Source organism: Lutzomyia longipalpis, chromosome 2 (genome assembly GCF_024334085.1).
Source record: "Lutzomyia longipalpis isolate SR_M1_2022 chromosome 2, ASM2433408v1".
NCBI classification, from domain to species: domain Eukaryota; kingdom Metazoa; phylum Arthropoda; class Insecta; order Diptera; family Psychodidae; genus Lutzomyia; species Lutzomyia longipalpis.
Genome location: NC_074708.1, coordinates 1,400,033 through 1,420,951, shown reverse-complemented (window position 1 = coordinate 1,420,951; position 20,919 = coordinate 1,400,033). Strand labels below are relative to the sequence as shown.

Sequence of the window (20,919 nt, the reverse complement as noted above, 5' to 3'; positions counted from 1 at the left end):
AAACTCCAAACAAATCGGCAAAGTTTGTGTCAAAATTTTAGCTGTCATTGCTGAACATTTTATTAAAAATCTCAAGAAAAAAACGTATTTTCCTCTGCAAAAAGGTGTTAATTTTGGGTGAAAATGAAGGTGGAGACAGAAGATGAGGAGATATTGTGGGAGAATCAAGAAGTAGTGGATAATATTGTAAAAGAAGAATATTCAATTGAAGAAAATCACGAAACTGTCAACAGCAGCAACCAATTTGTTGAGTGAGTACCTTATGCCTCAACCATACGCTTTAGTTTTTATTTCATCAATTTTTCCACAATTTTCAAGAATTTTTCATTTCTCTGAGAATTTTATTTGTTGCTTCTCAGCAATATTTATTGCTCTCTCTAATTAATTATACGAAAAAAGTCAATTATTTCTCTTTTTCGCAAAATAAATTCCATTTAAACTTAAAGGTTAACCCATATGTGCTTATAATTTTTTGTTTGATATGCTCGAGGCATAACTTAAGCCCAATTAAGCTTTTGGGAGATTTATTGCATTTTTATGATTTTTTGGGTTTTTTCGACAATTTTCTCCCATTTTAGGGCTTACCCAGAAGATGAATCATCTGAGGATGAAATTTTGACTGCAGTACGTGCTGCAGTTCTCAAGCAACAAGCTGCAGGGAAGCGCAAAGTGGCCATAAAGTGCCATATTTGCGGGGAAAAATTTTACGGAGCATCCACTCTTCGTGCTCATCTTTTCAAGCATAAAACTACGCAAATTGATAATTCGCGAAGGAAGAAAAAGCCCAACAAAGTCAGTTGCAAATTCTGTCCAGGAACATTATTTAATAGTGGAGAGCTCAACATGCACATGCAGATAAATCATCAGTGCCTCCTCTGTGGTCAGGAGGTGCTCAATGAACAGATGAGGGAAGCTCATCTACGGGAATTCCATGCAGAGTAAGTTCAAAGATGAATTTTCTTTCTTTCTTTTTTGTAGCTAAATTATTATTTTTTTTCTTTTTTTTTAAGACATGATCCACATTTTACGAAGGAGGAAAAGGAAAAATTCAACTGCAGCAGTTGCAATGAATCATTTTTCCAACAACATGATCTCGATGCGCACACAGAGGAGCAACACGATGCAACATCCTTCTTCTGTTTGCTGTGCAATGAAAAGTTCCAGACAAAAGCAATTCTGCTGAATCACATGAAGAGCCACCAAAGCCCAAAAGCCAACAAGATGACCAAAGGGGTGAAAGAGGAGACCCCAAAGGAGTTCCCGTGCGATGAATGCAACGAAGTTTTCCACAGCATCGAAGATTACGTCAATCATAAACGTATCCACGTGCGAAATCGACTTCCGGGCATCCTTCAGAGGATTCAGTGTGATTTCTGCAGCGAAACCTTTGCGGATACAACAGAATTCAACAAACACCTGCACATGCACGTTAGTAGTAAGAATAGGGCATCGTTTGTGTGTGACTACTGCAATGCGGATTTCTTCACTGAGAAAGCCTACATTTCGCACATTCGTGACCACAAGACCAGCCTAGAATGCCCGTATTGTTTGAAATCCTTCGAGCAACGGCTCGATAAGGAATTTCACATGCGTTGGAATCATCCTGGACTCCCAATGAACTCTCCCGGTAAGTTTTGCCGTCTTTTTATAAAATTTTTATTGAGGCCAAAAATGGGTTAACATGACGGGTGAAAGGGAATGAGCTTTCGGTGTATGCTTGTTGTAATAAAGAAAGAAAATTTGAAATATAAAAATGGTCATATCTCAGGTTGTACATGACCTACAGAAATTTCTTGACTAGTTCTAGGAAGGTCTTGAAAGAAGCTATATTTTAGGATAAATTATAATACTTTTCAAGGTCACCTTCAGAACACAAAATGGCGGCTTTTTGTTTTACAAAAACAATTTTTTTTGCATTTTTTGTCCTAAAGGAATGGTTCTAGAGGTTTCTGATGTTCTAGAAAGTTGTAGAGAATTGCAAAACCTTTAATTTGATACTAAGTTGAGCAAAATCGGTCAAGCAGTTCAGAAGATATGGCTCTTAGAACTTTTCAAATGGCCATATCTTCTAAACGGCGACATAGACTTTCTTCATTTTCAGACTGGTGAAAGATATTGAGTTAGGCTACAACATATTAAAATTTAAAGGATTGGCGTAATGGGGATTCGGAGATAATGCCCCTTAACACTTAGAGGATTTATGTGGACACCGTGTCCATTTCGAGTTTTTAAATCGTCATAGATTAAAATGTATTGAACCTATCGTGATAAATACCACGTCTATGTGTAGGGAATTTCAATTACTTTAAGTTAGGCTAAAGAAAATCCGGAAAATATTTTGCTTTTTAAAAGATAATTAAGGTCAAAGTCGAAAATATACGCGGAGGATGAAAATGGTCACCGTGACCAACGGTTTTTTTTCGAAAAAAATCGACGCGCCCGAAGATTATGAACCATACTCCTGTGTTAAAAGATAGGAATATGGTTCATAATCTTCGGGCACGTCGAAATACTCTTTTGCACAATTGTCAAAGTGTTGTTTACTTTTTTTTTTTACATAAAAACTCCGGAAAATTCAATACTTAAAATAAGCAAATACAAGGATTAATCAAAAAAAAAACCCTTCAGGTAGCCTCCATAAATTGTTTTCTTTTGAGATTGATAAGTGGTTTCAGCGCACCCATAAAAACCAATATTTTAGATTGTCTATTGATTTCAATCTTCCATTATAATATTTTTATATCCAAAATTTGCGCGAAGCGCAATAAATCCCCCCATTAATTGAATAAAATATGCACGCATAGTTATTTTGCAAATGCAATCTTCCATATTTCCTTGAAATGTTTGAAAAAAAAACCGTTGGTCATTCTGTCCAATTTCATCCTCCGCGTAAGTGAAAATTGCCCGGTCCTCCGAGTGTTAAAGTTAAGTAATTTCTGTTTTTGATTTTAGCGCATCTTGCGGCCGTTTTTGGAACATGGAATGTTTTAGACAGTTGTAGGGCTTCTTTAAACCTTTCATTTGAGTTTGAATTGGTCAAAATCGGTCAAGGCGTTCTCGAGTTATATCGAAAAAACACTTTTGGCTTCAGGTCGCCATATTTGCTAAACCGCTTGACCGATTTTAAAGTATGAATTATCGATGAAATCGTCTCACTGAGCTCTACAACATACTAAAATTTCAGACATCTAGCTGTAAGAGAAGTGGTTGACGGTATTTCAAAATGGCGGACGGCGGACATTTTGGATTTTAAAAATGCGAAAAAATGAAATTTTATACCCACATTTCTATAGAAAGCTTCAAACAGGAAGTCTCTATCTCTACCTTCTTGAGATATAAGGCAGAAAATTAGAATTAGAATTTTATGAAGGATTAATTTTTAAACGAATTATTTTAATTTAAAAAAAAATCCCGTCAAATCCATAATAAATTAACAAAATTCTTCCTTTTATCAGTTCTCCCAACTCGATGCTCAATCTGCAAATTGATTCTTTCAACAAGTGACGATGTTAAGAATCATTCCACGCAACATGTAATGAACTCCATGGAACCCCTACCCGAACCTAAACTTTCCGTGCAGAATATCAAGCCCAAACTAGTGCCGAAAGTGAACAAAACCAAAGGTGTTCGAGGGAAATATAAGAAGCGACGAAGCCAAAGTCAGATACAGCACGAGAAAGAAATGAAGCAACAGAAGATGGAGGAAAAGCAGCAAAAGGTGCTCAGTAAGAAGCAAATTGAGGCAGAGAAGAAGCTAAAGGAGAAGCAAGAGAAGGAAGCACAGAAGAAGCTCAACAAGGGGAAAAAGAAGAAAACTGGAGAATACTTTTCATGTGGAATGTGTGATGATTATTTCGATAATATCGATATTTTTATAAATCACTTCAAGAAGCACAAAAAGTCTGAGATCAAGAAGAACAAGAAGAACGCGAAGAAAGTTGAGGAAGTCAAGGAAGTTGAGCAGCCACAGAGTATTTTGATTGAAGACAGTGATTCTGAAGGTACAGAAAGTGCGGAGGAAGAAAAGACTTCAGCAGAAAGCATTCAAAGGCTTCCTTCTTCAGAAGCTCAACTGTCGCCAATTGAAATTGAAGATCAGTCATCAGGAGAGCAAGATCAAGAAATTCAGCAGCAACCAACAACGTTTCATCAATTTAACCCCGTAAAGATCTTCATTCGCCCAAAACCAGAAAATCTCCCAAGCAGTGATGTTGTAAAGTGGGCCATGAGGCGTTCTAAGAATATTCTTTCTGCTCCTAAAAATCAACTTTCGCTCCCTTCAACTGCTCATGAAGCTTCTTCACGTTTAAGGGATCAAATTGATTCACTTCCAATCACGCAGACTATTGAAATTGAAGATGACGACGTTGAGCCTTCTAATTCAAATTCTTTGCCTTCAACTACGCAAGAAGATCAATTTCCTATTGAAAACTCTCCGCAAGATGAACCACCGCCGGCTAAGAAGCAAGCAGTTGAGAAGCCTGCTCAACCTGCTAGTGTGGAACCTCCTGCTTTAAAGCCTACAGAACAGATATCAGCTGTTCAGAAGGGAAACTTTGGAAATACATTTAAGATCTCAACAATTGATTCTTTTGTTGGATCTTTCGAAAGTTTCGTCAATAACTATGGGTAAGTACATTGCTGATTAAGCTAGAGATAATCCAAGATTTCGTTAAAATAAATATTCTGTTTTTTTTAGGTCGGAACTGGACATCCCAAAAAAGCCTCCAAAGTTCCAGAAGAAGCGTTAAATCGAATACTCAACGTGCGTTCTACTGATGAAGTATACGAAATGAATTAAAAATCAAAATAAAAACCTGAAGAATTTATTAATTTTCATTATTTCCTTTTTGCCCCATTCTGCCCTTTCATTGTAAATTGAAAGCTCTATTGGATTTTCTTTGGGAAATAATTAAGAATCATTTGTGCATAAATTGAAAAATCAATAAGAAAATGAAATCCATTTGTCAAGCAATAAATTTTTAAATTTCAAAAATGGCTTTTTAAATGAATCCTAATTAATCCATTTAACTCTTTTATAAAAGTGAGGTAAAACCTCAGGCGAGGATGTGAGTTTTGAATTTCTCTTTTCAAAGATGGATCAAGCTCAAGCTGTTGAAAAGTATCAAAAGCTCCAAATTTATTTTGTGGAAAGTCTCAAATTTTTCAATTTGGATTATTTTAATGTTTCCAAGAGATTTCGCCCAAGAAATTTATTCTTCATCATTATCATGGTGATTAGTTACTATTTCAACATTGATAATGTTAGAACGACCTACAATGATGCAATAAAAATGGTTTGGACGTACAATTTATGTTGGTTCGTTGTGCATTTCCTGGTACTCGCGAAAACTTATACCTTCGTCTTCAATAAAAGGCAATATTTGGTGCTTCTTGAGGAAATTAGGGAGCTCTATGCGGAAAAGTACAGCAATCTCGTATTGATGATTCAACAGAAGAATTTAAAGAAAACCTATCGCCTTACAATTGCTATCCTCGTGTGAGTAAAATTCATTTTTAATTCTCTGTAAAAGAATTTTTTTTAAAAGAAGTTTTCTTTCGAAAAAATTGGTAAAAAAGATTAGAAGAATTTATTCCAAACGAGGTAAATTGTCGCTTCGCTCCAATTTACCTCGCCCCGCTTCGCGGGGAATTCTTGCGCTTCGCGCAAATTTTAGAGGGAGAAAGGAATTGTGATGAATTGAAATATATTTAATGGAAGATTTATTCGTTGGTAAAAACCGCCTGGTATCAGTAGTCTCTGTACCAAATTTCATCACGATCGGACCAACGGTGTAGAAATGCATAGATGAACAGACACCATATTTTAGAGAGACCTTTCTTTATTATATAGATAGATGGGCCACACAAAAACCTCCAACAGATATTTCAAAGGGAAAAAGTGAATTTCATACAACATTTATGGCGCCAGATTCAAAAAGTAGTCAAAAAAGCGTGATTTTTATATGGGGGCTATGTGAAGGGGGGCTCTGGGGGGAAAATGAATGTCGTTGGTAAAAACCGCCTGGTATCAGGAGTCTCTGTACCAAATTTCATCACGATCGGACCAACGGTGTAGAAATGCATAGCTGAACAGACACCATATTTTAGAGAGACCTTTCTTTATTATATAGAAGATTAGCAAAGAAATTAATCATATTCTGTTGAGCAGAAAATATAATCAGAAAGAATTGAAATTCTGCACTAAAATCGACTATTCAAAATATTTAAAATTTTTAATAAATAATTGATTTTATTTCCCTTCCAGTGTTTATGCTACAATTTTGTTTTTGGGAGAATTTGTAGCCTTATCCTACTACATCACCCTTCCAGGAGTACTCTTTCCTCTAATGTATAATTTGCCATTGTATCCAGATCGTCCTCTTCTGCATTATACCCTCAACATGATCATTCAATTCATAATTTATTTCATTGTGATGTTTATCTTAACATTTGGTGATCATTTTGTTATTTTCTTCGGTCTCCACTTCCGTTGTGAACTCAGAACAATTTCAGAATTAACGCAGATTTATCTGGATGATAGCCTTGTTGTGGCCAATGAGAAATATTTGCTGAGAGAAATTTACAAGAAGCATTTTAAAGTCCTCAAAATGCTCGAAACTTTGGATGATATTTATCGAGTTTTTTCCTTTAATCAACTTCTATTCAGTTTCATTGGTTGTTGCTTCCTCTTCTACGGAACTCTTGTTCAGGATCATTTTGAAGGGACATTTTACTTCTTCATCGTTCTCACGGTAGGAGAACTTTTTGTTTATTGCCTCTTTGGGGAAACTCTCGTTGCGAATACAGAACAAATCGGAACGTCGATTTATCTCACAAAATGGTACGAAATGTCCGTTGAGGAGCAACTAAATCTCCTCTTTATAATGCGAATTGCTCAGAAACCACGAGGGATTAAGGCTGCAGGACTCGTTGACATTAATTTCTCTACCTTTGTTGAGGTAAGAATTTGTATTGCTGGATTATTTGTTTTTTTTTTTTGGAATCTATTGATAAAATAATGAAAAAGGATATTTTTGTGCAGGTTTTGAAGGGATCTGCATCATATTGTGTCATACTCTACAGTCTAACCACCTAAATAAGAAGTTAATTTGCCTATAAATAAATTTTTGTTGCACCCTCAATCATCATTCTAATCACAAAAAAAAATAAATTAAGAACTTTCTTGTTCTATGGAATTAAATAAAATTGATTAAAAAATGAATTCGAAATGTCGAAAGAAAATGTTTTAATTTAGATTTGAATTTATATCGTTTTAAATCAACTTTCCTGCAAGGAAAGGGTTTAATTGAAAGCCTCGATTTCCTTTATTTATTCAGACTAATTGCAGCCATTCCAGCAATTTGAATTAATTACAGGAATTTCCAAAACGAGCCCCTTCCTATTAATTTTTTAATGGATGATTAAAGATAATCATTCATTTATCTATTCTTTCTATTCATAATAGATCAACAATGGGCGGAATTCACTGCTCTGTCGGGCTAAAAATTTTAAGTTGGTTCTTAATTCGGTCTTAAGGTTTTCAGTCAATTTTGTTGGTCTACTAACTTAAAATTTTTAAGTCGGGTTTGGATTTTCCTGAGTTGTCATGGAAAATATATATATAGGGGAGACCGGGGTAAAAAGAGTCATTTTCGAATTTTCAAATGCCAATTTCTCCCAAGTTATAAATCGGAAAAATCGGAAAAAATTATGGTTGAAAGCCCTATACACCTACAATTTTTGACAGTAATTTGGAGGTTATCCGATCAGTACTTTAGGAGTTAAAAATGAAAATAAATTTTTGGCCCATTTCCCAAACTTTTGCGTATTGAGAAAAACGAGTTTTCCGAAGTTTTCCTTCAGCAATTTTCCAATCTGATAATTTTTCTCACTAGCTGGGTTACTACAGAAAACGTTGCCAAGGTGTATTTTTCAATAACTTTTAATGATTTTTCTGAACAATTATTTGAATCAAAACATACCCCTTGGGGTAGATCAGGTCAACCCATGTAAATCATATGGGAGTTCGAAATTTTTGACATATTTTCTATTCATTTGTTGCAAAATGGCGTGATTGAGAAAATCGCAAAATTCTCTGTTTTAGTGCGTATAAAAGTGAAATTCCTTGTTGCGGATCAAAAGGTGAGAAGTTTAGCAATCAACTACTATCAATCTCTCAGGTGGAAAATCATTGGAAATGTCGGAAAATTCGACCGACTTTATTTAGCCAACTGGTGACTATATTTACCCGCCGCGTTTAAAAAAAGTCAGAAGCGGAAGGGTTTAGGAAAAGCTCGAAAACTCATATTTCCCGTGGAGATAGAGAAAAGTGGTCTGAGACAAAGTTGTAGGCAAGGAAATTTCCTATAAGAATGTCCTATTGAGGAAATTTTCTTGTCCTTGGGGAATCCTGCAGATATGGATTTATGCAAATTGACTTTTTTTACCCCGGTCTCCCCTAAGATTTTCAGATTAAAGAACTTGAATTTTATTAAAAAAAATTATTTTATTTTTATATTGTACTATTTTATTATTTTATTTTATTTATTTTTTATTTTATTTTTTTTTATTTCATCTTATTAGTTGGTGTTCCACTTCGTGGCCAACACCAAGTATTATGGATGGAGTCATTAAAAAAGAAAATCTTTGGGGAAGTCTTTTTGATGATGTTTAATTAATTTTCTATTATTTTAACTCGAAAAAAAATTAAAAAAAAAGAAATAAAATAAAATAAAGTAAAGATATTATAATGAAGTTCTAGACTTAAGGGGGACTCTTTTGAGAGCTAGTTTTAACTTTTCTTGAGGTTTTTTCTTATGGTTCTCAAGTGTTGGTCACAATTAAAGACTTATTATTGAAGAGTAATAAAATCACTTTCCGCCATCTTTTGTGCGACGCCATCTTGTGATTTTGCTCAAAACACAAATGTAGGTTTTTCTCAGGATCTACTGGATGGATTTTGATGGGGTAAAAAGCAAATGAAAGAGGAAGAATTAGCGAAGAATGTACCGGAAGTAATTTTTGAATTTCGACTCAGAAGCTGAGAAACGTAGATAAATATTCTTATTGACTTTTCTCAACTTCTGAGTCGAAATTTAAGAATCTGTTCCGGTACATTCTTCGCTAATTCTTCCTCTTTCATTTGCTTATAACCCTATCAAAATCCATCCAGTAGATCCTGAGAAAAACCTACCTTTGTGTTTTGAGGAAAATTTCAAGATGGCGGAAAGTGATTTTATTGCTCTTCAATAATAAGTCTTTAAATGTGATCAACATCGGAAAACCAAGTTTTTAAGAAAAACCCCAAGAAAAATTGAAACATTTAATTTCACCAGCTCTCAAGAGACCCCCCTTAAAAAAATCAAAAAGAAAGAATTTTTTCTATAATAATCTTCCTTTATTTTCAACATTCTCTCATTCTCATTTACAAACTATTTGGGAGGATCTAACTTGGGCAATGCTGTTCTCCCACCTCCGGATTGTGGCACAAATCCCAGCCGGACAGACGAGAGTAACGTACCAGGCTTGACGGGCTTGAAAGCCATGAGGGTGCCAAAGACAACGTGCTGTATCACGGGGAATTTCGCCAAGACCTCCTTTTGGTACATCTTGATGAGCCCCGAGTTGATTTTGGACCAACTCTGTACAGCAGAAATGCTCCAGAGTTGATTGGAGTGCTCCGCAAAGTGTCCCGTTTTGACCTTCTGGATGTAATCAATGCAGGAGATGAACATGTAGTCATTTTTATGTCGTGCAATGATGTTCTCATCGAGGAATTGAGCCGGTTCAATGGGGCTATTGAGGGCTAATTGGGCACTACCCCAAATAAATGGGATGAATTGGTAATCATCTAAGCTCCACACTCCATGACTTCCAGCTGGTTCCATTCGGTACGTCAGCTGCAGGCGTCGCACAAAGGTCAGGTATTTATCGAACACCTGAAGCCCCACAGCTGCTTGGTCGGATCTCTCAAACACCCCAACCTTGAAGAGGCAGCACAGGAAGAACACGAAAGCCAGCTCATGCCCTGTGCCGTAGTCAATTCGCGTTGAATTGCCAAAAGAATCAACAAAATACGCCAGAAGCTCCACAATCGCTCCTTTCTTTGCTTCCGGAAGGATTTCCAGCAGCATCTCTTCGGCATTTTCACGCATTCTCTGATGCCACGTTCTGTAGGCTGAATTCCCAAAGCGCTGAGGTTGATCCACAGGCGGTATCTCCTCCACCCAGGCATTCAGCTTCCCAAAGAGCCCGAGAACTTTATCTACACCCGCCGTCTTTGGGACTTCCGATGAAATCTTCTTACCCTGGATTGACATACTCACGGAATTGATGAAGCCAATTAGTTCATGATACGCCTCTGAGTGTTCCCATGCTTGAATATCCATTGCGCTCTTTACACATTTTGTCGGAAGCTGGAAGACATCCGGAGATTCTATTTTGAGGTTATGTTGGTCTTAGAGAATGTTATTTCTTTGTAAATATTCCGAAATTACCTGCAATTTTGGGTTGATCTCCTCCCAAAGGGATTCCTGGGGCATCCTTATTACTCTGTACACTCATTTTCACCCGGAAAACGGCTCTGAGGGGAGTTTTCCCTTCAGTACCAACGGAAGAGAAATATTTGTGTCAAACTCTCCCTAACAATACTGGTGAAAATGAAACACTAAAAGCAATTTTTATATAATTTCAAATCAAAAATTGACTTTTATTAAACTATTTAAAGTTTTTTAATTATTTTTAAGTAGTGAGAAGATTTTAAAAGTCTTCTAAATAATATTTAGATTAATTTATTGGAGAATTTTCATGAGGATAACTTTGTGAGGTTAAACCCTCAAATATGGGACAATAATCACGCAAATATTGCCCAATATTTGACTATTTTTGTAAATCAATGAAAAAACGTATTTAATTTGATTTATCTGTATATTGTCTTATAATAATTTTCTGTAATACATTTTATCGCAGTATATTTCTCAATATTTATGTATGACTGCCAACAGGAATAGTAGTTTTATTCTACGATATTTTCTTGAGTGATTTTCTTTGCCTCAAATTTTTTTTTTATTCAATGAAACAAGAAGCATTTTTCTTGCATAAAGTTAATTTTTGAACTTATTCTTAGCCATTTCCTTCGAGGAAATGCTTTTTAATTTTGAAATGGAATAAAAACGCACAAAAATTAACTTTTTGTGGCAAAACGACTACAAAATGTACACAAAGATGAATAAAGTTATGTGACAGATAAATTATATTCTTTTTATTCAAGAGATAATCTCTCAAAAAAAAAATATACATAAATTCGAAATTGAAAGGATGAATTCAGTTCCAGATATAAACGATATTTTATAAATGTAACGAAAAATGTACAAAAAAAATATAATAGAAATAAAAAAAGAATAAATTCTGCACGTGCAGTTCGCTCTGAAGGTGCCTCTATGAGTTTTTTACACTATTTTTCTTTTCAATAGTTATGGTTTATCTTATTTATTTAACTGGTTTCATTTAACTAGTTAGCAATATTATGTATAGTGTATGCTCTAAAATTTCATTTTGCATACATTTTTCATCTCCCTTCCGGAAAATTAGCATTTAAAATAATATGGTTTGACTTTACAAATTAATTTTGAATACTTTTCTTTGCTTTTTATTTCCCTTTTTTCATTCCTTCACTTCTTTTCAATTACTTTACGCCTAAGGATCTCTCAAATATTTGCAATAATATATTTCATCTTTATTACCATCATGTGTGATAAATCTTTTATATATATTTACCTTAATATAAATTACTCTTCTTGAGATTATTACTTCCAATTTTTTTTTTTCATTTACATTACACGTCGTCTAGTTTTTTTTCATTTTATAAGACATTTCAATGGGATTTCTTTATAGATGTTTGTGGGAAAGGGGCGCAATCCATTTATCTCTTATATTTTTTTTTGTCCAACATGGAGGATAAATCTTGGGCATTTTGTGGCAATTTCTATTTACGTCTTTGCCGCAATTTCCTCGCTCTTTCTCTCTATAAATCTTTCTTTTTTTACGCAGAAATGACATATACACAGTACAACAGGACAAAGAATAACATTTAAACGTCTAACGTTTCCCCGCGTGCGGCATATGTAGTAGTATGTCTTTTTGATCGCACAAACTTAAAATTGGTCAACAAGCAAATTACAAACTTCCTTTGTAACACTCTCCTTGCTCGATCTGATGGTCAATCTGAACATCTACAAAGAGATTTGATAAGTTTGATAAGTATGACAAGTTTTTTTGCTCCATTGAGAATAATTTCTCACCTGGGCCTGCTTATTCGGTTCCAATCTCAATAGACAGCCCACTTGTTGTGTTTGCGTATGAATTATACCTGCACACACCATATTGTCGGGATTTGGATCAATGCTATCGAGCAATTGCATCCCAAAGCCCATTAGTTTTGTCCTAGCTGCTTGTAGATCCAGCGGAAGTTGTGCTTTGAATACTCTTTGTGCTCGTTGGGATTCCCTATATGGTAAGCAATGATATAAAATCCATTGCATTACGAAATTCCATTTAACACAAACACCTAAACTTAAACAAGAGCTAGCTAGGTATATAGTTAGTATATTTAGTTTGAAGAAAGTGCATGAAATGAGTTTTTTTTCTCTCAACGTTTTGTCTTAAAATGAGTGAGGAGAAAGCTAATAAGTTTTGGCCTAGTGTGGCAAAATCGATCAAGCGGTTTTTTAGTCAAAAACGACACGTAAATTGTTTATTCTCATTATTCGAACTTAGAATTGAAAACATGTCAATGTGAGCATTATAACACAAGAGAATTTTATCTAATTTCTTGAAATAATTGATGTGGCCATTTTGAATTTTGAATTAAGTAGAAAAATGTTTTTTTTTACACTAAAATATCCCAATAAAATAAAACTTTCAAGAAAAAATAATTTTGAGTACAAAATGGCAACATTTAGGCAATCAGTCGGTTTAAAACAGTTCTAAAGTTTTTAAAGCATTTTTATACAAAGTTTAAGTCCGATTAAACAAATGTGACACTCGCTACAGAACCTTAAAATTGTCATAGAATAAAATACATCAGGTTTAATCACGGTAATACCTGGACCGTGGTTTAATTTTAATCATTTTAAGATATTTGAGCGAAAAGCATAAGAAATATGTTTCTTTTGTGTAAGAAAATTGAGGTTAAAGTTAAAGAAATACGCGGAGGACAAAATTGGTCACTGTGGCCAGTTAAAATTCTATTTCTTGAATAAATATTTTGAAATTATTGGATTGTCCAATAATTACACGGATTTCCATCCTAAGATATTCACATAAATTCAATACAATTTTGATTTTCTGTCTCATTCACACCCATTGAATGTAATGGTAAAAATTTTAGGTTAGAAATCTGGATAAATATTGGACAACTCAAGAAGTACAATGATACTTCAACTAAAGAAACAAAATGAATGAAACTTTTAATTCTCATTCAATTAACTGTGTTTTCATTGAATAAAAACAAAATATTGATATTTTTTAGATTTTTTATCAGCCCATTATGCTAGATTTTAGGGTTTTAAAAAATCCACAAAAATTGCTTTCACCAAAGTGAAAATCACTGACTAATTTTTATCAGTACAGAAGAAACTTCCGGAAGTTTTCTTTTATGAAAAATAAATCATTTTCAGGATGAAATTTGTGAATTAATGAAGGTTTTAGTGAAGTTAATTAGAAGAAAGAAAGCATTGACTCACCCTCCGAGATTCTTCCACCTTGCGAAGAAGGACTCCCCATTCATCTCCGTGGGCTCGAAGAATTTATTGAGCGTAAGTGGCAGCTTAATGGTGACCTTCTGCGGGACCCCATTGTGCCGGAAGGACAACTCAATGGACGGAGCATCATCAAAGTCCTCCACACACTCCGCATTGAGGAGCTGCTGGATCTGCGCCCCCGCCTCCAGGGTCGGTTCAACCGCCTTTATTTGCACACTCAACCTCGCTGCCGATTCCGGTGGCCACTGCAGCACGGGGGAGAAGTTCGTGAGGGGCGTCTGGGTCTTATTGCCATAGTACAACCCCAGACGTCCCAAATTCTGCCTGAATTCACTCTTAACGCCAATCTGAATGAGTTCATTCTCAAAGAGTACCCCATTGTTCTTGAAGAGGAACTTCTTTGTGTTGTACACCCCACCGGAGGAATTGTAGATGTCCCCGAGAACATCAATGAGGGTCCCCTGATTGTTTGCATGATTCCCCGAGGGGGGAGTACTCAATCCAAGGAGATCCGCATTGGTACTGTTCGATGTATGATTGCTATTGTGCTGCGTATTGTTTGTCACCGGAATGGGGCTCTTATTCTCCCGGATTTCATTCTCCGGCACCCGTCCGGGTTTCTTCTTCTTCAGCACGGCCAGAATGGAGCTCTCCCTTTCGGGGAATGACGGCATTTCCTCCAGGACCGTGGCAAGGACATCCGTTGATGCCACAATACTCAATTGGAGGTACTCACTGGCACGCTGCTGGAGTTCCGCATCGGCTGACCGGAGATTGCTGTGCTGCTTGAAAACCTCCTGAATTGTACTACGAATCTCCGGGAAGAGATTAATGAACTTGATGTAGGTGGAGAGAAGGAGAGCACGCGTCATTGAGGAGCAGAGATGATATTTCGAGTGGAGCAACTTAAATTGCACCATTGGCGCCGATCGGGAATCCCCAGCGATGAGATTCCCAAATTCCCCGAGAATGTACCCACCCACCTTGACCATATTCTCATGACACGCCGGCGCCTGGAGGGCCTCAAACACCGTCTTTGCCGCATACCCCTGCACCTCTTCGCGATTAATGACAATCTGGATGACACGATACCACACCTCCTCACTCACGTAATCCCCAGCAATGCGGATGAGATTGAGAATAACATCCACATACCATGTGTAGTCTGTGGCGTATTTTTCAGCCAGAATCGCCACCTTGAGGACCATCTCCTCGCGAATGGAGTAATCAGCTGTCTCCAAGTAGTTGAGCATCTCCTGAACAATCTCCTCGGCATTGCTGCGATCGCACATAGCATACAGCAGATCCACCGCTTGCTGACGCACCGAAACATCCTTCTCCATTTTCATACTCAAAATCACCACCTCCTGATGCTTCTTCACCGCAGCATGGGAGTACTCTGACGTGGCGAGATGACACATTGACTCAAGCGCCAGGTACCGAAGATTCGTTTCGCGATTACTCAGAAACTGCCCCAACTGATTGCATGCGCGCACAAGGAGATTGGCATCACTGTCGCTGTGTATAATCAAGTTGATTGCCTCAAAGAGAACGGCATTCTTTGCATTTGAATGCTGCACCTTCTTACTCTTTGGCGGCTCTTGTGCCTTATTGAGAATCGTCTCGAGGCACTCATTCAAGCGCCCCCGGACACCCGGATCCTCCGTCACTGGATTATAATTCTGCAGCAGACGCAGCAACTTCACCGACAGCCATGGCGCTGGGACAAAGTAATACGTGTAATCCTGCAAATCCGTATAGCTTGCCGTAACAATGCGCGAGAGACGCGATACGGCCAAACTCACGCATCCCTTGTACTCTTCGGGATTCTTCTTCACCAACGAATCAATGAGACTCGTGGCTGCTGTCACAACACCCATATGCTGATCATTAAGCAAATGAATAATCCTACTGGTCCATTCACCGCCGGGAATTATATCCGGACACGTGCGATAGAGTCGTAGGAGACACAGGGCAGCTGATTGCTTCACCACGTCCATTGTATCCCTTTGAAAGAAATACAGAAATCAAAAGAATTTGAAATAAAGCTTAAAAAATTTAACCCCCCTTGGGAAAATTGTTAGAATTTACACTTTTTTCATTTTTCTTGGGGTTTTTCTTAAACTTGGTTTTCCGATGTTGGTTACATTTGCAACCTAATTAATGAAGAGTAAGAAAATCACTTTTCGCCATCCTAGGTGCGACGCCATTTTGTGATTTTCCGACTTTTCCACAGAACTGGCTAAAAACAAAAAAAGTAGGTTTTTCTCAGGATCTACTGGATGGATTTTGATGGGGTAAAAAGCAAATGAAAGAGGAAGAATTAGCGAAGAATGTACCGGAACAGATTTTTAAATTTCGACTCAGAAGTTGAGAAAAGTCAATAAGAATATTTATCTTTCCTGATAAAAATGGTAGATTTTTCTGACCAAAAATAGTATTCTCCTGACCAAAAGCAGAATTTTTTGATCAAAAAATGAGTCCCCATTTTGACTTTTCTTGAACCTTTAATAATGCTTTTATATAATTTATTAAAATAAGAAAATTGAGTTAGAGTTAGGGAGTTATCACACTTAAGCTCCAAGCGCTTGATGCTTAAGATTTTACATGTGACAGAACGAGAAAAAATACCGTTGTTGTCTCTCTCGTACTCACATAGAGGTTATGATGCTCAAGCACTTGGAGCTTAAGTGTGATAACCCCGTTAGGATTAGTTGGGGTTTAGGATGAATTTCTCCGGGTCACCGAGTTTTAATTTTTTTTTTAAACTTTTTTTCTATTCTGCAGTATCAGAAAATAAAAAAAACGGAAATTGAGATTAAGACTGTAATTTAGGAAGTTTCGATATTTTAGCTAAAGGAAAAGCGTTTCAAGTCAGATCTGAGCTTTCCTAAACAAGAATAAACTTCTTTAAGCTAGACTACAGTTTTTTTTTTCAAACTAGGTTAAAGTTTTCAAAGTTAGCCCTAACATTTTTAATCTAGGCCTTTGATGTAGACTAGACTTTAATTTTTTTTAAAGTCAGGCTTTAAGGTTTCAAGGTTAGATCAGGCTAAACTGAGGCTAAATGCGTCTTTAAAGTTTGACCTAAAAGAACTAAGAATGATCTAAGGCTTAAGAAAAATAGGCCTGGCTTTATAAATGGTTTAGCTTTGTTCCTGAAGTCAGGCTTAAGTTTTTAAGTCAAACTTGCATTTTTTTAAGGTTTTACACAATTTACCTTACTAATTGTTTGAGACGAAGCTTTTATTAGCTGTGATTCTTTTGTTTTAATAGTTAAAAACAGGCTAGGTCTAGAATACACTTAACACTACCTCAGCATGATCTCAAGTGAAACCTGGTTTAAGTAAACTTAAGCCTGGCGTAAAAAACTCAAGCTGATCCATTATGCTAAAAATATTGCAAAAAAAAACGAAATTTACAAACAAAAACCGACTTAAATTTTGTTTTAAATAAAAAAAATTGATTTTTTTATAAAATAATTTTTTTTATAAAAAAATTGTCATTGCCTATCGTGAGATTGACGTAACTTTTAGTATTACGGACATTTATGTAAAATCTCCGGGTCAGAATGTAATGTGAGGTGGTAACCCTTAGTTAGAGTCAGGGGACTGACCCCATATATTGTGCATATAAAACTCTTTTCAAGTTTAAAGAATACTCACCCAGAGACAAGAAGCTTCGGGATTTCATTGGAAAATGCATCCGCCATGTCACGACTCCCAATATTAGCAATACACTGCAGTGCTAGGTTGACAAAGACAGGATTGCGCGACTGCAGATCATTCTTGATGCTCTGAATGATGAGCTTGATCAGCTCACTGTTTGTATTTACAAGCACCGAGATGAAGAGGTAGCCCTAAACAAACAACAAAATTTAGAGCTGAAAATGAATAATTTTGCAATGAAATTCAGCCTTACGATCTGTTTCTCGGAGTATTTGTTGGACGAGAGGAGATTAACGGCTTCCATGTGCCCAAAATCGATGTCATGCCCAAGGAGGAAGATGAAGAGTAACTTGCACACGTACTTCTTCTTCTGGTACCCATCGAGGGTCTTATCGCCCTTGAATTTACTCCGAATATTCGCCAACTCCTTATTTATTCGCTTTATCTCTGCCTCTTTGCTTTTGCCTGTTGAAAATACACAAAAAAGGCATTTTATCTTTGATTTTTTTTTGTCAACTGAAGCAACAACTACTTATTGCAAGTCAATGACCTAATTTTGAGTTTCTTCAGAGATTTCTTATTTGAAATTTTAAAGAGAAAAAGAGAGAGAGATTCCAACAAGAAATCTTTGAAATAAACGACGCCATTCTCTTCTACGGAGAATTTGCTAAAAATAAAATGCAAATTACGATGCTCTGTTACAAATTATTCTTCAACAGATCGATTGATTCTGATTATAACTCTAATATAGAATAAACTACAATAAATGTGTTTGTTTAGACACTCATAGTCAGCAAAATACAAACTCTTTTCCTTATTAGTACAGTCGAGCTGACTTTTAACATCGAAATAAAGAAACTAAGACATGTGTAGTCCCAATATTTTCAGGATCAACTCAGAATTTGATCCTGATTAATTTCCCGTTGAAATTGAGATCATACAAGTTGAGATTTCTGCGAAAATCTGATTTTCATTTTTTCCATACAATTTTCCAAGAATTGGAAAAGAAATGGAACAAGTGACTAACAATACATAAAATCAAGGGGTGTTTATCTGAATGAAATTATTCGCATCTTCGGAAATATTCGGAATATTGGCTAATATTCGGATGATTTGCCAGAGAAATCAAAATATTGATTTTTAGACTCTAAATGGCTTAGATTGAGGAACAGAACCCTAAAAAAATATTTATTTCAAACCTTATAAGAACTAAATTCAAACCGAATAGTAATTTCACCCCTAATCATGCTAAATTCAAGTCTAAAAGAGTTTAAAATTGAAGCATAAAAATATTTTTTAAGCCTAAAAAGGCAGAGATTGAGGAATAAAAGCTTAAATTCGAAAGAATCACAGCTAAAAATATTTAATTTAGGCCTAAAAAGAACAAAACGTAGTAAATTCAGGCCAAAAAGTAGTAAATTCAATACAAAACTTGTTTATTTCAAGCCTAAAAGTATTTGGTTTTCAACCCTAAAAAGGCAATCTCCATTCTTAAAAATCTTTAAAAATATTACATAATTAATGTCTAAAACAGACTCAAATTGAAGTTTAAAAAGTAGTTAATTCAAGCTGAAAAGTTGTAAAGTCAAGCTAGAAAGTAGTAAATTTTACTCAAAAAAAATGACTAAATCTTAGCAGATATTATATTTAGTTTTTAGTCCCGAAACTTCAATGATCAAGGAACAAAGCTTAAAAAAATCATTAAAGCCTAAAAAGGACTAAATTCAAACCGAAAAGTAGTAAATTTATACTAAAAAATAGCAAATTCAACCCAAAAAAAGGCTAAATACAAAGTACGTTTTTGGATTTTTTTTTGTTTTTAGCAAGAGATATTCATGTGAAGTCAAATATTCAGGTCCTCGGAAATATTCGGATGATTCGCTTAAAAAACCAAAATATTCGCCAGATAAACACCCCTTGCATAAAATGCACTAAAAACATATTAGAGCATTAATTCTTAAAAAAAAAATACAAAAAACATAAATGTCAATCTAAAATTGTTGTGGCGCCACTTGTTAATTGTTTTTTACTTTATGGAAAATTGTACGGAGAAAATGAAAATCAGATTTTCTCAGAAATCTCAACTTCTATTCTTCCAATTTTCAACGAGAAATTAATCAGGATCAAATTCTGAGCCGATCCTGAAAAATTTGTGATTACGCATGTCCTAGTTTTCTTATATCGAGGTTTAGGTTAGATTTTCTATTATTTCTGCTGTACTATTTGTGCAACAACGTAAGCTTTTTTGCGTCAATTCAGCGACTTTTTCTGAAAGTTTTCTCTTTAAATTAATTCGTATTCTTAAAATAGAATAAAAACTCTGATAATTTGCGAATTTCACTGCCAGAATGGCCAGAATTGAAGAAAGAAAAATTCCTCTAGCCCCAGCATAGTCAGCAATCTTATTTGACTGCGTAGGATAATCAAGAGAAGGTCAAAGGAATGCGATATGAGCGAATTTCTGGGAATACACAACAGCACAAAGAGAGAAGTTTGTGGCTAATCTTATCGCAGGGAGTTCACATTCTCCACCACACAGCATCTGCAGCCCAGAGAGCCAGTTGTTGCTGTTGAGAAAATCCACCCATTTCGAATCCCACAAATCCCCGATAAATTCCCCCCACACATATACACACAGCAAGCCAAACGGATGGGCTGCTGCTGTGGTGGGCTTAGAACTCTCCCAACAAACTCTCAAGATGCTGGCGCTCCTCCACTTATCGCAGTAATTGAATTAATAAAAGAATGAAAAATAAATCTGCGGTGCAGCACAAGAGTTCACAGACAACGGCACCCGCATCATCCCCTCCACGCGCCCCAACGGTGGCACTTCCGGTCGCAATTGCACTTACAGTTTCTGATGTCCGATATGAAGACCGCAAGCCCCCTCATTCCATCGCCACGAACTGGTGCCATCTTGCTTGTCGCTCCTCGCTCTCTCTCTGCAAAAGACCCAAAAAATCACCGCAATTTACACCAAAATCTACCCACTACTGCACCCCTCTGGCGCCCTCAATGTCTTCACGAGCACCCCCATTGTGTCCCCACGCTGCGTGGAAGGTGAATTTGGGGCGCTTTTGCGGGGAAAATGAGTGAATTTCGAGGGGCAAAATAGACGTAGCAGAGTATGACCCTCCCTCTTTGCTTTCGCACCGATTTTTCACACTTTTCCACGCAATTTACCCCAAATTGCGCCCCCGCAGTGGCCCCCATGTACACCATACTTACACGGAATGCAATCAATTGCAGATTTTCCGGGCTATTTCGACGGTTTCCTGCAGAAATGGGGGAAAATATTGATTTTCTTTTCACTCTTGTTCGGAAATTGACGTGTTATATATAGCGTCGATTGCACTATCCAACCGCCAATGTGTTGTAATTTCTTTTCCAATGAGCATTCCATGGAAATTCATTGGATGTGTCTGATTCGCTATTCTGTGTAAACTTCCGTTCCTTGCATTATGACCTTTCTATGAAATGTCCTGAGA

The 20,919-nt window shown here is 36.2% G+C and overlaps 3 protein-coding genes across 3 annotated transcripts; 1 reads left to right on the top strand and 2 right to left on the bottom strand.

The window, feature by feature from the left end:
* The first annotated feature begins 7 nt into the window (after positions 1-7).
* On the top strand, positions 8-4,829 carry LOC129788478 (transcriptional repressor CTCF-like). Its single transcript, XM_055824599.1, has 5 exons — positions 8-251; positions 579-938; positions 1,011-1,627; positions 3,456-4,629; positions 4,700-4,829. The coding sequence occupies exons 1-5, from the start codon at positions 124-126 to the stop codon at positions 4,749-4,751; spliced, it is 2,331 nt and encodes a 776-aa protein (XP_055680574.1). The 5' UTR covers positions 8-123; the 3' UTR covers positions 4,752-4,829.
* Positions 4,830-9,378: 4,549 nt separating this feature from the next.
* Positions 9,379-10,667, bottom strand: LOC129788481 (serine/threonine-protein phosphatase 2A activator). The gene is made up of 2 exons (XM_055824604.1): positions 10,500-10,667; positions 9,379-10,438 (listed from the first exon to the last, which is right to left on the bottom strand). The coding sequence occupies exons 1-2, from the start codon at positions 10,564-10,566 to the stop codon at positions 9,435-9,437; spliced, it is 1,071 nt and encodes a 356-aa protein (XP_055680579.1). The 5' UTR covers positions 10,567-10,667; the 3' UTR covers positions 9,379-9,434.
* Positions 10,668-10,910: 243 nt separating this feature from the next.
* LOC129788477 (AP-2 complex subunit alpha) lies at positions 10,911-20,882 on the bottom strand. The gene is made up of 7 exons (XM_055824597.1): positions 20,660-20,882; positions 20,284-20,373; positions 17,685-17,896; positions 17,429-17,622; positions 13,746-15,770; positions 12,303-12,507; positions 10,911-12,233 (listed from the first exon to the last, which is right to left on the bottom strand). Exons 2-7 carry the CDS (start codon positions 20,345-20,347, stop codon positions 12,156-12,158), a joined length of 2,778 nt encoding a protein of 925 aa, XP_055680572.1. The 5' UTR covers positions 20,348-20,373; positions 20,660-20,882; the 3' UTR covers positions 10,911-12,155.
* Positions 20,883-20,919: the final 37 nt, after the last annotated feature.